This window comes from Pleuronectes platessa, chromosome 6, assembly GCF_947347685.1.
Source record: "Pleuronectes platessa chromosome 6, fPlePla1.1, whole genome shotgun sequence".
Lineage (NCBI taxonomy): Eukaryota > Metazoa > Chordata > Actinopteri > Pleuronectiformes > Pleuronectidae > Pleuronectes > Pleuronectes platessa.
Genome location: NC_070631.1, coordinates 27436548 through 27453822, shown reverse-complemented (window position 1 = coordinate 27453822; position 17275 = coordinate 27436548). Strand labels below are relative to the sequence as shown.

At 40.5% G+C, this 17275-nt stretch overlaps 2 protein-coding genes across 2 annotated transcripts; one reads left to right on the top strand and one right to left on the bottom strand.

Annotated features, from left to right (window-relative positions):
- Positions 1 to 1912: 1912 nt before the first annotated feature.
- LOC128442000 (rho-related GTP-binding protein RhoA-C) lies at positions 1913 to 9682 on the top strand. Its single transcript, XM_053424149.1, has 5 exons — positions 1913 to 1968; positions 5534 to 5689; positions 6314 to 6434; positions 6519 to 6649; positions 8074 to 9682. The coding sequence occupies exons 2-5, from the start codon at positions 5534 to 5536 to the stop codon at positions 8245 to 8247; spliced, it is 582 nt and encodes a 193-aa protein (XP_053280124.1). The 5' UTR covers positions 1913 to 1968; the 3' UTR covers positions 8248 to 9682.
- A 473-nt stretch (positions 9683 to 10155) lies between these two features.
- tpk2 (thiamin pyrophosphokinase 2) lies at positions 10156 to 16685 on the bottom strand. Its single transcript, XM_053424148.1, has 8 exons — positions 16525 to 16685; positions 16195 to 16436; positions 15303 to 15366; positions 15087 to 15217; positions 14806 to 14924; positions 14174 to 14306; positions 10992 to 11088; positions 10156 to 10872 (listed from the first exon to the last, which is right to left on the bottom strand). The coding sequence occupies exons 1-8, from the start codon at positions 16592 to 16594 to the stop codon at positions 10826 to 10828; spliced, it is 903 nt and encodes a 300-aa protein (XP_053280123.1). The 5' UTR covers positions 16595 to 16685; the 3' UTR covers positions 10156 to 10825.
- Between the last annotated feature and the right edge of the window lie 590 nt (positions 16686 to 17275).

Below are 17275 nucleotides of genomic sequence, written 5' to 3'. Positions count from 1 at the left end.
CATCAATTCATTGACCTTCAGTTATGCTACAAAGTGTTTATTCTAATCAATGCTGCAAATACCCTTATCTTGCCGATGTTCTCCTTTACACGTGGCATCTATTAGATTTGTCCGTCCTGGGAGAGGGAGCCCCCACATGTGGCTCTCTGTGAGGTTTTTAAGTTTTTTTTTGTAGTTTTTCCTTACTCTTGTTGAGGGTTTAGGGCAGAGGATGTCACACCTTGTTAAAGCTCTATGAGACAAATTGTGATTTTTGAATATGGGCTATACTAATACAATTTGATTGATTAATTGATTGATGGTTTGAGGAGGCAGACACCATCTCTACATTTAAGGTGAGATTTAAAACGTTCCTTTTTGATAAAGGTTAGTCTTGAACCATCCTTTAGTTATGCTGCTATAGGTCTACACTGCTGGGGGAACTCCCATCATGCACTGAGCACTTCTCCCCTTCTTTCTGTCTCTCTGCCCCACATTTATATATTTAACTTGTCAGGCGTGTTGGTTTATCCTAAATATGAGAAGAGTCGGACTGGTCCAATTTAAGTATTTTTTGAGATGCAATGAAAGTTGAACAACATAGCTATGGACAATTATCACAGCCTAGGCTAAATAAGTTAGCAATAGGTAGTTAATAATGGCCCCGAACAAAAGGGGTTTGATATAATTATAACAGTAGATTTAATGATTGGTTATGAAAGATTGAAGGGGAATCACCGCAAATCAATTTGGTTCTCCCTTATTGGTCCACAGCTGTAGTCCCCCGCCTCTTGTCAAGAAATCTAGGAAGTGACAAGAAGCCGCTCTCCGTGACGCTCCTACTACTCTGATAGTTGCTAAGCAAAATGTTCTCTTCATGAAAGGCCTTGACACAGCTGATGCCATGTAGGCCATTGGCGAAAGGAATATGATGTTCCTGCTATTTTCAAACATGTCCACTTGGTGTAAACATTAGGATCCTTGAAACCAAAACAACGCGACAAAACAATGTCAACAAAGTCACTGTGTCCGACCTCCAGAACTTTATCAGACAGCTGCTTGAAATATATGTGATGTGAATGAGTCTAAGGGAATAATGGTTTAATACCAAAAGTTAGAATTCAGAACAATTATAAGATTCATTATTAATATATGCAGCAAGGGTTATTTATGAATAATTTGTATAAAGGCCTTATATCTGGCTAAAACTGGTCAAGGCCCCCCCTTCTGCCTTTATTGCAAATAGTACAGTCAGACCCACATACCAGCTAGAATTTAAATTCCTAACAAACTACATGTCACTAACTTTATGTTTTTCCTTCACATAGTCTCTTCCTCTCTATGCAGGTAACTCTTACTCTACAGCTGCAGGATTCAGACAACAACAACAATTTATAATTATTATTTATTATGTTGCTGCTATCATTAGAAATATATTTACATCTGTAATTATTACTCTTATTGTTTTCTTTATAATAACTATTCTGACAGAGTTGATTAATAATGGTAACACAACTGTTCCTGGCCACCCTTTCCCCTCCCCCCTCCTTTCTTCTCTCTCCATCCACAAATGCCAGTTATAACTTTACTGTGTCAAAAGAAAGCCTTACTTTTACCTATCCAGAAGCGCTGTTGACTTCTCTGGTCTGGAAGGCATCTTGAATGGACCATAACACAGTGGAAACGTGTACTGTGGTCAGACGAGTCAGTATATTAGGTCTTTTTTTGAAAGAAATGGACGCTGTGTACTCCAGACTAAAGATGAGTTTTCTCTCTCCACAGTCACTAAAGGGTTTGCTCAATATGGGATCTGATGTGTTTCTCTATCATTTGAAGGTCCTTTAACGACCTTCCATGTCAAGTGTCTTGAGATAATGTATATTAGGATTGGACCTATACAAATAAAGTGGAGTTCAATGTGGGCGGGGCGCAGTTTTCCTGACGCTTTGGGGGGCGGGACAGTGTCTCCGACAGGAAACCGACAGAAAGGCGAGTATCTCTGATAAAACAGTAGAATGGCTCAGAAGTGGCTCCTCAGAGGCGCTGTCTGCCTCTGGGCTCCGTGTGGAGCTGGAGCGAGCTGCCGGGTTCCAGCGATATATCGCAGTGTGACAATGATTTGTGTTGACGATAGGCTAACGGTCCCAATCAACTCAGCCAAGTTTGCTAGCTAACACTGCAGCGTCCTTACAGAAGCTGCTGCTAGCTACAAGTTAGCTGCTACTTCAGTGCTTCACAAAGGCCAAAAGGTAACTGAGGTTAAAAGATAAAGTAGATTAGGTTGTAAATTATGTTAAACCTAAAGTGGTTCACCAGAGGCTAGGTTGACACATGTGATGGGCCTTTATATGAGAGGTAAACATCAGTGAGGAAGTGAAGCGCTGATGCAACGTAAACTTTGCAAATACTCATGAAACACCAGCTAGCTGAGGAGCTAATAGTGACAGTGTGTAAATAAGGATGAAGCTGGATGGTTAGAGACTAAACGGGTGTATATGGTGTCATGTGAGAGAAAGCCGCTCCCTAAACTTCTACATCTGGTTTGATGGGGCATTATGTCAGGCACAGTTTGAAAACTCCGGTCAGAGAAAATATTCTGAGATTACCATTTCCTGCTCGCCATGCAAATTTGCGGATTCTAATAACATCAGATTATTAAATTGGTTGATCTTATTTTAACAGCACTCAAACACCAAACCCAGAATGCAATCCAAGTCCTCAGTGTGGAATTAGATGGCTTGATATATTATTGCGTTATCGGCTTTCATCAATAACACTTATTGACAGTTGTCTAATCAGAAATGATGCCTCATCCCACATGTTTGCATTCACAGCCACATTGTTGGTAGTGATGTGCCCAGTTTGAGTTGTTGGCTGCAACACAAGAGGGGTGACGGATAGTATTTACACAACTCAGTTAAGTTATACATGTAGTGTTTCATCTGTTTTAGGCCAGAACCTAATTTGAAAATCATAGTCGGTCAATTAACTGCTTTGTCCCTAAGTGAAACACTGTAAATATCTGGTGGAGTTCCCTGAAATACTGTGGGCCAGTTTTTCACATGTCCATGATGCCACAACTAGATGTCTCGTACCTCTTGTCTAACGAGCAACAGACAGCGACTCATATTTGGGGGAGTATCATTTGATACAAGCCTGACGCCCGTGGCTCACACACACACACAAACACATACAGTTAAGTCCATAAATATTTGGACATTGACACAATTTTCATAATTTTGGCTCTGTACACCACCACAATGGATTTTGAATGAAACAATCAATATGTGCTTTAAGTGCAGATTTTCAGCTTTAATTTGAGGGTATTTAAATCCAAATCAGTTGAGCGGTGTAGGAATTACAACACATTTTATATGTGCCCCCCCCCTTTTAGGGGACCAAAAGTAATTCACCCCTCCAACTTGTATCCTCCTGTGACGTTCTATTTGTGGGAACTGTTGAGTTTCTCTATAATTTTGTAAGGTTTACGCTGTAACGTGCCTTGACATAATGTATATTGTGAATTGGCCCTATACAAATAAAATATAAATTGAATTGCCTCCAAACTTAAACGGAACTTTGAGATTGATTCTTTGTTCATATTGGCAACAGTGGTGCATGAAAAACGCAGCCTCTCTCACTCCCTCTCCAGCAAAAAGTTTGTTTATTTTTTTAGTTTGGCCTGCAAAGCAATTTGGTATCCTCAAGCTAAAGGTTTCCAGAGTTTTGTTAATTCTTAAATGGATCCATACCTCACACCTAGGGTTGAAAAATTCCGGGAAAACTCAAAGTTGGAAACTTTCCATGGGAATATACGGGAATTAACGAGAATAAACTGGAAATGGTGTGGGTAATTTATACTAACTGTATTTAGCTTATCATATAAAGACATAAATATAAACATATTGTTTTGTCATAGGCTGATTTGAGCCCTGAGGAAACTTGGGCACTTAACTATATGCTTCTGCATCTTTTTGTCATTCTTAACATAGGTCTTTGCACAGTATTTGCAAATGTACACAGCCTTTCCTTCTACATTGGCTGGGGTGAAATGTCTCCACACATGAGATAGTGCACGTGGCAATGTTCTGTAGAATAAGATGAGAAAAAAGTTTGTAAAAAACACTAATGCAATGCTATAAATAGTTAGCCAAACAATTGGAATCGTCTGTAAAAATATTTTACAATTGATGGATAAATGAATATAAATAAGCTAGATGAACAGATGAACAATCCTCAATCAGCTAAATAATATATTTTACCTGACTAGTAAAATATATTATTTAGCTGACTAGTCCTGCACACTACAGCAGGCCTTGGTAGCCTTGCTGTAGTATTTAGGATGCTGGGAATTATCTGTGCATGTGATGGAAGAATGCACAGTGGAGGGTTGAAATTCAACATGCAGCGTGTGCTACATTCCATGCATCTTTAAAATAGAGTTTTGAATGATGTTTTTATTACTAAGCGTTTAATTTTTGTATTTTTGTATTTTTTTCAAAATTCCTGCGCGTAACGTCCCATGGAAAGTTTTCGGAAAGTTTCCGGAAATTTACTGGAAATTGTCCACCCCTTTGCTAGCCTGGATGCCAGACGAACTTAGCCCCGCCCACAACAGATTTGGTCGGGCAGTTCGGTCTGGGGTCGCTCCATTGGGAAAAAATTATGGCCGGACCGGGCCAATCAGATTGTCAGGGCGGGCTTTATACGATGATTGACAGATGATCAACGGTGACGTAATCAACCACGTCACCAAAGTGTCCTCGGGTTGAATTCGTTTTCAACAAACATGCCTGCCGCTGGCGAGCTGAGATGTGTAGATGCTGCCATTGAGTCTGTTTTAGAAGACATCGACAGCGCATTCATTTTTAAAGAGGAACACAGAACGTGGAGGCGACGCCAGAGCACCGCGCTAATCCCTATCGCCCCGGCTCTTGGCTGTTCACAACGGACACTGAAGCGACGCTGAACCGCCGGGCAGCGCTAATAATATCACCCGTTGATCCAGTAGATCGCTGCACGGCTTTGTGCCGGTCACACCGGAGGCTGAAGCACCGCTCTGCGCCAAGGCTGCCTCGCGGTGCTTCAGCCTCCGGTGTGACCGGCACAAAGTTTTAACATGGGAGTGGATGGGAGCCAGCTGTTATTTAAGGCTTGGCGCTGCGCTGAAGCGTCCGGTGTGAACCCAGTAAATAACTCACAATGCGTTGCTTAGCATACGTCACATACTACGTTGCTCTGATTGGTTGTAGGTCTATCCAATTGAGCGAAGAGGAATTTTACTTCCTGGTCAGTTGAAACACGCCCCATAATTTTTTCCCAATGGAGCGACTCCAGACCGAACTGCCCGACCAAAATGTTGTGGGCGGGGCTAAGTTCGTCTGGCATCCAGGCTACCCCTTTGCAACCCTACTCTCACCATCTACAAACTCTCATCCTATCCTATTTCATCATCGTTCTTGTACACCAATCAAGCTCCTCACCTTGCAGGGTTGTTTTTGCTCTGAATGCACTGAATCACTAACAGAGTACATGTCTTTCTTTATTCTTTCAGATGGCTGCAATCAGAAAGAAACTAGTGATAGTTGGTGATGGAGCCTGTGGCAAAACCTGTCTCCTCATAGTGTTCAGCAAAGATCAGTTCCCTGAGGTCTATGTGCCCACTGTGTTTGAAAACTATGTGGCAGATATTGAGGTGGATGGTAAACAGGTAAGCTGTTTATTATAATGTCGCATTTTGATGCTCCGTTCTTTTTGTCAGGAGTCAATTAACACAACAGGGGGTGTGTAGACTGAGCCCCTGACCCTGAATGTTCGTTTCACGATATAACCTGAGCAGCACTTGGTTTTTAAGGGTGATACTGATATTTATATTGGACAGTTAAAAAAAGATAACAATATATCAAATGTGAGTAATGCGTTTTAAACTCATGCTTTTTACTTTGTGTCAGTGTAACATGAACAAAGAGACACTATTTTTAAATGATAAACTTGTTTTTGAAATTCTGTCATTTCATGTATAAACATATACTGATACGACATTTCTGCTTACATTTTATAGTTTCAGTCAATTTGTTTCTACAACTACACATATTTTCTAATAATTTACAAAGTTGAACTTCTCATTCAACAACCAGATACTTTGGAATGTCTGGTTTGAAATATATGTTTGTATATATTATTATTGCTAAAGCAGTGTCTTTTAATGCTAATTAGGGGTTTTGGTTTTGTCTCTGAATGTATCGAATGTTGTCAGAATCTCGTGCATAAACCTTGAGCTGAGCCCTGTGGCGTTTTTGAAGTATGTAAGTATTAATGTCCTTGACCACTGTAGGTGGAGCTGGCTCTCTGGGACACAGCGGGACAGGAGGACTACGACCGACTGAGGCCTCTCTCCTATCCAGACACAGATGTCATTCTCATGTGTTTCTCAGTCGACAGCCCTGACAGCCTGGGTAAGATTTCTTTCATGCCATTGTTTTTCTGACAAATGTACCATTTGCTCCACATTCAACATGAACACTTTGTGCCCGATGCAGAGAACATTCCAGAGAAGTGGACTCCTGAGGTCAAACACTTCTGTCCCAATGTGCCTATAATTCTGGTGGGAAACAAGAAAGACCTGCGAAATGATGAACACACACGTCGAGAGTTAGCTAAGATGAAACAGGTGAGTGGGGCCTGTACACGTTTAAACCTACGTGGTTATGTTCATACTGAATTAATCCCAAAGGTAATTGATGTCAAAATGCACCGAATTAATCTTGGGGAAAGCGAGGAGTCTCCCATATTCTGCACTTTTGTACTGGCATCACAGCTATGCAAGATAGATGGTGTAAATGTTTATTTGCACAAACAGAGAGATAATATTGTGCAATGTTATAATTCTTCACTCCATATCTCTCTACCTCTCTGTCTCTCTCACACACATGTACACCTCATCAGTACTCGTACACACAAACATGACATGCACGTCTACATGTATACTCAAAACAATGTAACAACTGAAACCCAAACTTTGCTGTGAATATCTGTATGAGTTACAGCATGCTAAGCTTTCACTGTGTATGTGTAATTGCATAAATGTTGTAGCTCATCAGTGTCATATGGCAGGCTCTTTCAACCCTCAAAAATGTATCTCAGTTCCATAAGAATATAAAATCTCTCGTGTTTTTCAATATAAAAACTGGTGTCATTCAAACAAACCAGTATTTTTAAAGGGTTAAAATAATGACAATTAAAGAACAGTTGTGATCATCATGATCAGGACTGATGTCGTTCAATATTACAGCAGATTTTGGCAGTGGCCATTGTTGTACACAAAGGTGCCGAGAGTGTTTTTGAAATGTGACACTACACCAATGACATGCCAGGCGGTGTTAACCCTCAAAATGAACCATTTACAGCGTGAGATTTTGGCCACGAAGGTCCTGGAAGGACCTTTTTTTAAAGGCAGCCCTAACGGTTAACCACCTGAAGTGTGCTGATGATGTCGTTGTCTTTTCTCCTCACAGTGCTGGTTTACAGCAACTGTACAAGTTAAGACGTGCACTATGATATTCAGCTTAAGTCTAAAAAGAGTGTTGTCATGATTGTTAGAACCAGAGGCCAAGTCCTAAAGAGAAGAACAAAGTCAAATATCTAGGTCACTCATTATGAATGATTTATGTGATGATGACAATGTGCAGCATGCTGTATACTCTACTGCACATTTTGTGTGTGCAGATGATGTGGAAATGGCACTTTTCTAGGGCTTACTTCACTCCACTTTAAGCAGCATATAGTCAAATCATTTAAAATGGAAAAAGCTTTAGAATGATGCATTCTGAAATTTGATATAGCTTCAAAATGGACACGTGTAACCATAAAGTTCTGACATGATTTATCTTGGTAAAACATTTTTAGATCATAACAACCTGTCATTTTAACAGGGGTGTGTAGACTTTTTTTATCCACTGTATGTATGAGCTGCTAAGAATATAAAAAGATGTAAAGAGATCAAACAATAAAGTCATCCCATGTTCTGACACTTTTTAAAAGGATATCTATGAGTTGAGCTGATTTTCCTTTTCTTTTTTGATGCGGCCCACGCAGGAACCAGTGAAGTCAGATGAGGCAAGGGACATGGCTAACCGGATCAATGCCTTTGGTTACTTGGAGTGCTCGGCCAAGACGAAGGATGGTGTTAGGGAGGTGTTTGAAATGGCCACCAGGGCAGCACTTCAGGCCAAGAGACGAGGCAAGAAAACCGGCTGCTGCCTTTTATAGTGTCAGGTAACGCAGGATCAGGAGGGAAATAAACATCCAAGAAAAATATCCCTGTACCTGTTTTCTCCAAGGCGGGCACAGTTGACTGGGGAGTAGTAGGGATGAAATAGGAAGGTCAAATGCAATGGAAAAGGTGAATACATGTATATACATTTAAGTTCGACATTATGGCTTTTAGCTTTCAAATAATAAATATTATAATCTCGAGTTTAGGATTCCATAAACCTGAAATTAAGAGAACATGACGAGAAAGGAACATCTCTCTTACTCATACTCTTACTCCAATACAGTAATCAGACTTATACCTGCCTAACGAGCTGTTGGAAGAATTCCATGGCTTGCAGTGTGACTGTGCTTGTCTGGTTTTTCACTCTCCTTATTTCCAAAGTTATAACTTTATATGAACACGCTTTTCTTTTCTATGAACCTGTAATACTTCATACTATTTCCCATTCAAATGCAGAGAGTTTGATTATTTGCAGTTTTTTTTTAGTTTGAGTGTTTTATACCTGCTTTTTAATTAATACAAGTTGATTGCCCTTTGGACAGTTACTGTTAATCCTGAAATAGTAACAGCCCTTAATTTATAACTGCTACAGGGGAGCAAAGCCTTTTTTTAAACAAGCTGAAAAGAATTTATTCCTTGATTTCCCCAGTTTTCTGAGACTATTTCATAATTTATTAAAAATCCACCCAGTTTTATCATGTGATCACTTTTAATTTGCTGGTAATGCAAACTGAACACTGTCTCCCTGACAAATTCAGTATAATGTATATTTCTATAGCACAGTGTCCTTTACTACAAAGTTGTGTAGTGTAGTTTCCTCTTCAAAATAAATACTGTTTTCAGTTACTTTTTGTAAAGTTACTTTATCAATATTTGACATTAGTAGGATAATAGGATGAATTGCTTGCTGCCAGTTGGCTTTTAACGTGAAACATTTTCACAGGACTTGAGTCACTTGTGGAAGTGAGTGAAAACAGTGTTTGTGTTGAAGAAGTGACGCTCAGAGGATAGTTGATGGAATCAGTGCCATGGGTCAGCTTTAGTGAATGTTCATCTGCAACATACAGTAACTCCACAGCTCAGTGTTTAACCCTTCTTTTGTTCTCTGGATGTTAGACATTGACAGGGTTTCCCCCCCACTCTGCCAGTTCACTCATGTCTTCATCTGTTTTTCTGCTCTGTTGTATATTATGTTATGTTATGTTCACTTTGTGATATTCTACTGGTTTTTGTTGTATTTTTTGCACACAGCTAAAATTAGGAGGTCGGTGTGGTAAACACTTTTCATAAAATATATGTCAGATTATGAAATACAAATTGCAAGCAAATCCTTCGGTCATTTGTAATATTCTTTTGTATGCAAATGTATCATGACATTTCTCCAGTCGTCTTTTGTAACGAAATAAATTGTAACCGAGAATGACCAAATTCTGCCTCTGGCGTGTTGTGCTTTCTCTCTTAACACCATTTCAGTAATGACGAATCATGTTATTTTTCTTTAACATGATTTTTCGAATCATGTTAAATTAACGTTTTCAAGGTCCCCAATGTGACAGGCTGAGTATCAAATCATACACATTTCCATTTGATTGTTTGGTGCAGCCATATATAGCTTATGGCTGTGAAAAGCCTCTGTTCTGCCAGTTGATTGGTTAATTGTTTTGACCTACATACTGTAACTTGTTTTTGCAGTTATAATTTGTTTATACTCGTATCTTGTGCACAAATTAATCAAAATGTGGTAACAAATGCATCAATAGTACCAGCGCTCAATTTAGTAAAACATGGCCTTTATATATTTATTGATCTGTCTGACTCCCCTGAAGCTCTGTAGAAAAGTAGGGACTTGGATGTAAAAACTCTAACTACAGGAGACAAGTAATTAACACATGGACACAGAATTAAAACAGAGAAAATGTATTTCTCATTTCATATGCAGAAGTTGGTGGGACTGGGTCAACATTCTCGGGTTTTACAAGCAGAATCAAAATGTTTTTAAAATCTATTAGATGTGTCGTTGGAATTTGGTGGGCTCAGATTCCCCTGCTCTGACTGAAAGAGCCAAGGTCATTCTCGTAATTAGGGACAGTTTGTGTGACAGATCCAACATTACCATATTGTGAGGAACTACTTATTTACACTTCTTGATACGGTTGAGACACATAGATGTCTGTATTTGCCTGCCTTCGATAAAATTAGCAGATGACGGGGTCATCTAATTCTAGGTCCCCAGATTCATCAGATGAACCCCACCCCTCACCTCCCTGCTGAGGCTCAGTCACTTCTAGATGGATTTTGTCTCACAGCAACAGAACACAACTTGGCTTCTGGAAGGCGATGAATACTGCGGAGGATCTCCTGCTGTGTTCTCACATCAGCTCCTCTGGACTTTCTGCAGACTTAATACTAGGGGGCTGGCCACAGAAACTCCAGAAAAAGTCCGGAGCCTCTCACTTGGATATTTGCATTCACACATACAGCCCCTCTAGAGGATCTCCAGAGTTCAGTGCATGTCTGAAAGCATCTAAATCTAACATAGTGACATCACTGGCCTCAGTCCTCAGCTTCACTCTATAGTGTCCGATGAAGTCCTGCCACAAATTCCTGATAGTATGGCTCTGAAAGGAGATGAAATACAATACAATCATTGGAAGACTTCCTTAAAAAAAACATCTAAAGTTGTCAACAGATTTTACAATTTACTCCCACAATGAAATTTGTCTTAAGAGTCACAAACCTGTGTCAGGCTTGATAAATGAATGTCTAATGAGGAAGTCCAATACCACCATGGCTGAGTTGGGTTTGAAGTCATCAGTGGCCAGCAGTTCTTTCACCTGGAACCATGACAGGGTGGTCAGAAAGCAGTATTTGTGCTTATATTCGGTATATATATGAAAAGTCTTGACAGGGACTGGATAACTGTAGTTTGCAAAGTTGTCCAGAGATAAGATCAAATCCCACCAACCTCCTTCACAACCACCAGGACATGCGTTACATCCCAGACACATGGGCTTAAATCAATCACTGATCACTATATAGTCCACTATATAGTGAGTTCGTGATTTTGTAGTATTGTCTGAATGTGAACACTTTTATACCCTATATAGTAGACTTATTGTTTCCCACAATGCACTTAGAAAAGTAATGTACAACAAACACTATCAAGCAAAATATGCCATCATGTATTTAACGATTTACCAGAGGACTTCAGACTGCGTCCTGGCTCATAGAGAAATAAAAGGTCTCTTGTCCAAGCCCTTTGTTCCCAGTGTCTTTTAGAGTTGCTGGACTTATCTTCTGTTTTTCAAATTCCTTTAGTCTGTTGGTTGCGAGTTTATCAACATGTCATTTGACTCGTACAGAAAACGACAGACTCTTTTCCACTGCAGCCATTTCGACATGAAATAGTAGGTAAACAAAGTTGTTACTATCACATTCATAGATCCTTGATAGTCGGTTACCTCCAGACTGGATAACTGTAATTATTTATTATCAAGATGTCCCAGTAAGTCTGTGAAAAGCCTCCAGTTGTTACAAAATGCTGCAGCAAGAGTGCTGACCGAAACTAGAAGGAGAGATCATATTACTCCTGTCTTAGCTTCTCTGCATCGGCTCCCTGTAAAAATCTGAATGAAATTCAGGATCCTGCTCCTCCGTTATAAAGCCCTGAACAATCAAGGCCCCACATATGTCAAAGAGCTCACAACACCATATTGTCCCAACAGATCACTTCTCTCTTTAAACACAGGCTCTCTTGTGGTTCCTAGAGTCTGTAAGAGTAGAACGGGAGGTAGAGCCTTCAGCTACAGTGCCTTGCATAAGTATTCACCCCCTTTGGACTTTTCTACATTTTGTCATGGTATAACCACAGATTAAAATTTATTTCATCGTGAGTTTATGTAATGGACCAACACAAAATAGTGCATCATTTGGAAGTGGGGGGAAATATTACATGGATTTCACAATTATTTACAAATAAAAATCTGAAAAGTGTTGAGTGCATATGTATTCACCCCCTTTACTGTGAAACCCCTAACAAAGATCTGGTGCGACCAATTGCATTCACAAGTCACATTTGCAAGTCACATAATTAGTAAATAGGGTCCACCTGTCTGCAATTTAATCTCAGTATAAATACACCTGTTCTGTGACGGACTCAGAGTTTGTTGGAGATCATTACTGAACAAACAGCATCATGAAGACCAAGGAGCTCACCAAACAGGTCAGGGATAAAGTTGTGGAGAAATATGAAGCAGGGTTAGGTTATAAAAAAATATCCAGAGCTTTGAACATCTCTCTGAGCACCATAAAATCCATCATAAGAAAATGGAAAGAATATGGCACAACCGCAAACCTACCAAGAGGAGGCCGTCCACCCAAACTGAAGAGTCGGACAAGGAGAAAATTAATCAGAGAAGCAACCAGGAGGCCCATGGTTACTCTGGAGGAGTTGCAGAGATCCACAGCTGAGGTGGGAGAATCTGTCCACAGGACAACTATTAGTCGTCTACTCCACAAATCTGGCCTTTATGGAAGAGTGGCAAGAAGAAAGCCATTGTTGAAAGGGATCCATAAAAAATCCCGTTTGGAGTTTGCCAGAAGCCATGTGGGAGACACAGCAAACATGTGGAAGAAGGTGCTCTGGTCAGATGAGACCAAAATTGAACTTTTTGGCCTCAATGCAAAACGCTATGTGTGGCGAAAACCCAACACTGCCCATCACCCTGAGCACACCATCCCAACAGTGAAACATGGTGGTGGTAGCATCATGCTGTGGGGATGCTTCTCTTCAGCAGGTACAGGGAAACTGGTCAGAATAGAGGGAAAGATGGATGGAGCCAAATACAGGGAAATCCTTGAAGAAAATCTGATGCAGTCTGCAAAAGACTTGAGACTGGGGCGGAGGTTCATCTTCCAGCAGGACAATGACCCTAAACAGACAGCCAGAGCTACAAAGGAATGGTTTGGATTAAAGAATGTTAATGTCTTAAAATGGCCCAGTCAAAGCCCAGACCTCAATCCAATAGAGAATCTATGGCAAGACTTGAAGATTGCGGTTCACAGACGGTCTCCATCCAATCTGACTGAGCTTCATCTTTTTTGCCAAGAAGAATGGACAAACCTTTCCATCTCTAGATGTGCAAAGCTGGTAGAGACATTCCCCAAAAGACTTGCAGCTGTAATTGCAGCGAAAGGGGGTTCTACCAAGTATTGACACAGGGGGGTGAATACTTATGCACCCAACAGATGTCAACTTTTTTGTTCTCATTATTGTTTGTGTCACAATAAAATTTATTTTGCACCTCCAAAGTACTATGCATGTTTTCTTGATCAAACGGGAAAAAGTTTATTTAAGTCTATTTGAATTCCAGTTAGTAACAGTACATAATGGGAAAAAGTCCAAGGGGGGTGAATACTTATGCAAGGCACTGTACCAGGCTCCTCTAGAGTGGAACCAGCTCCCACTCAGGGTTCAGGAGGCAGACACCATCTCTACATTTAAGGTTAGATTTAAAACCTCCCTTTTTCTATAACACCTATAGTTGGTTATGGATCAGGTGAGTCCTGAACCATCCCTTATTAAGGCTGCTATAGACAGCTGGGAGAACTCCCATCACACACGCAATAATATTGAAGGTCTCCACCTTACTATGTGAAATGCCTTGAGAACGAATGTTGTCATTTGACGCTATACAATAAAAATGTAATTGTTACACAAAAATACAGTCAAGGGCTAAAAACAAAACCTAGACTCAGTCGTGTGTCTAGGTCTGTAGATGATAACAAAGATATGTTGATATAGGTCTTTATATGAAATGAGAATGACTCTGAATCTGCTTGAGTCCACTATGGGGTTGACTATCAGAACTGCTGTACCAGACTGTTATGGATGTTGCTGTGTAGAACCCTCATACTGACCTTATCAATGGGCAGGAGGTAGAAATCCTGCACCTCTCCATCCCCCACTCTGGGCTTGAACTCGCGAGGAAGCTCCAGGTCATAGACAAGCTGACACTCTGCAAACACCCCCTCTTCATCCTCATAGGTGTAGCTAGAAGGTATATTGGAATAGTTGTTAATGGAATTTAGAGGCTTGCTTTTTAGATGCCTAAAGTAGTATCAAAATCTTCTTCAACCCATGGCTGCCCACTGCTCTGTGTGTTCACTGTGTGTGTCGTGTCCTGCTGTGTTCACACGGATGGGTCAAAAACAGAAGACAAATTTCCCCCATTTGTATGTAGTGTGTGTGCATGTGTGTGGGACCAATAAAGGAATCTTAATCTTAATCACAGCCCTCAAAACGGCCCATCATGAGGACTCAGGGCACTTAAGATTGCACAGGATGTTGCAGATGACAAGGGAGAGATTCTACTGGCCATGAGTGTTCCCGGGACTCTTTAGTGTGAACAGTTTGAGAAGTGTTGCCTGTGAAAACCCAGACAGCAGGCATCAGGGCCCCTCATGTCAGGATCCTCACCAGAGTAAACGTTGAGAATGTGGGCTGGTTACACTACATACTTTGTTTTGTTACAATTAGGAAAAAGTCTCACCTTACTGTAGCTACAGGACATGCCTTATCAGCAATGGCCGCTGGGATACATGCTTCCTCCTGACATTCTTTCACCAGAGTATATTTAACACCAACACCAGCAGACAGACCACCTGCTGCCTTCAAAGACACAACACATCAGCCTCCTTGATTCATTTCTGGAACTCTGAATTTAAAGCCCTTTGAAATGTTATACCAATAATAACCATTCCTTTAATTTACATTATCATTGTATTACTGTTTTCTGTACCTGCTATGGAATCAGGTCAAATTACTACTCACCAGATTGTCCAGAAGACCAGGGAATGTCTGCTTAGTTTTGGAGCGTCGAGCCAGCCACATGCTGACTTCCCCACTGTCACTGACGGTGTAACCATTGATATGGACTCCATACCGTTTCACCCCAAAAAGACCTTGAGTACAGTATTACAGTCAGCTCATGCAACACTATCACTGAGCAAACCTAACATGGTGCTGCCACAGAGAGACTAAACTTACTCGTAGCTGCTCTTTCCATCCACATCAGAGGAGGATTTGAAAATGTTGGCATCACATTATACTTCTGAAAGATGAGAAGGTCTCATTTTTACTCTGATAAATTATAAATGTACAGTGTGCAAACTGTGGTTTTCTGATTTTTATAGTCCAAGGTATAATATATGAGATGGAATAAACTACTATAACTGTCATTATGCTTTTCAGGTCAGTCAGAATTAGCATTGATTTTCTTGGGATCATGAATGTTCACAACAAATCTAACGGAAACTCAGCCATTGGTTGACAAAATCACAAGTTATTATAGTTAACGGGATCTTCCTATGAGGACCATGAATGTTCTAAGAACATTATGGCAAACTACCCATCAAATTTGTGAGTATTTCTTACACACAATGAAAGTGTAGGCCTGCAAGATCATTAAAATACAAATTAGGACTCATTTACCATGAATATCTGCTGAACTGAATGAAAAACTAGTCATTAATTTTCCAAATGTCTTGCTCTAAATCAGAATGGACTGGACCAGAAAGATGTAGACTACCACTTGAGGATGGTGCTCATTTCACCTGCATTATTACTTAACCTTGTAGCTCTGTCAAAATCTAATTTCAAAATTCTCAGAAGACGAGATGTTTTTCCTATGGATTTGTTTGGTTGATGGCTGTGGCTGAGGGGTAGAGTGGTCGTCCATGCATGCCGAAGTGTCCTTGGGCAAGATGCTGAACCCTGAATGGCAGCTATTTACTAGACCTAAGAGCATTTTCCAGGGTTAGGGTAAAAACGTTATTTAAACTATTTGTTAACCACTTTGTGTTGAAAAGTGCTTTATATATAAAGTTATTGTTATAGCAGTCATCAGCAACTTTTGTGTGTGTGTGTGTGTGTGAGAGACCTCGTCCCTCCATCCTCTGAGGCAGCTCAAGGACGCCTCATGTCTGAGGGACTGCAGGACAGCGTCCACAGCCTCTGATCTTCTCCCGTATGAGTCCAGACTGTGACAGAGCGTCACTGCGCCATCGTGTGGCGGATTGAACACATCTGGATACCGTGTCAACAGCGCAGCCACGTGAGGAGGAATCCAACCGACCTGCGCTGAGTCGATCTCGAACCTGCAGCAGCTGACACGAGAGGAGCCTGTGGACACACAGAGAGGAGGGTGTCACTGTCAAACCCTCCCACCGCCCCCATGTTGTCAAATCTCCTCACAGGACCACTGGTCTACCTGCTGAGTAAAAGTTATTCATTCGACTGAGGAGTTTGACGATCTTCTCTGACCAGGCAGCGCTAGTCATGTTAAACACAGCTACACTGTAATGTCCCAGTTGGACTACACGATTAACTTGCAGCGAGTATCCGCTTCCTCCTCCTTGGCTTCTTCGTGGACACATAAAGTGCTCCTCACCAATACTTAGCACGATAGCGCCAAAAAACGGAACTACTGTCGAAACGGGGTTGTCCACTGGTGTCTATAATAACATAATTTTACTTAAGTTTGTGTGGATGTTGTTAAAACAAGACAAGTCTTCATTAATGCCAGCTTTCTCCAAGATGACAGTTACACAAGACCTCCCAGAGTAGGCCTAGAAAAAATAAAACCTTACAGTATAAGTCGAAAGTATATTTAAAAACAAAAGGGTATTAAAATAAGATAATAATAATATAAAGTGGAAACGGAGTAAATGCAGAACCGATGTTACCTATTAGAAATAACAATATAAGTGAAAAAATATATATAATACTAAGTGGCAGGGAATGATAATAGGAGAAAGTAACATGGAATATTGCATGTGAATAGAACATACCTAACCCTGAGTAATATAACACATGAACAGAAATATTCTACATAAAAAACCCTAACCCCAAGTGATTTATTATTCGATATTATAAGATAGTCCCACTGGGCCAGTTTCTGCTGTCCCACCTTGGAGTTTGTGAGGAGGAGAAATTGAAGTACACCAATTAACCTAGAAAGA

What these genes read in the sequence shown, in the direction of transcription:
- LOC128442000 (XM_053424149.1), top strand. Translation starts at nt 5,534, where the DNA reads ATGGCTGCAATCAGAAAGAAACTAGTGATAGTTGGTGATGGAGCCTGT. An exon ending in TTGAGGTGGATGGTAAACAG is followed by an intron (nt 5,690 to 6,313) that starts GTAAGCTGTTTA and finishes TGACCACTGTAG; the next exon opens with GTGGAGCTGGCTCTCTGGGA. An exon ending in CGACAGCCCTGACAGCCTGG is followed by an intron (nt 6,435 to 6,518) that starts GTAAGATTTCTT and finishes TGCCCGATGCAG; the next exon opens with AGAACATTCCAGAGAAGTGG.
- tpk2 (XM_053424148.1), bottom strand. Translation starts at nt 16,594, where the DNA reads ATGACTAGCGCTGCCTGGTCAGAGAAGATCGTCAAACTCCTCAGTCGA. An exon ending in GAATAACTTTTACTCAGCAG is followed by an intron (nt 16,437 to 16,524) that starts GTAGACCAGTGG and finishes GTGTGTCCACAG; the next exon opens with GCTCCTCTCGTGTCAGCTGC. An exon ending in GATGGAAAGAGCAGCTACGA is followed by an intron (nt 15,218 to 15,302) that starts GTAAGTTTAGTC and finishes ACTGTACTCAAG; the next exon opens with GTCTTTTTGGGGTGAAACGG.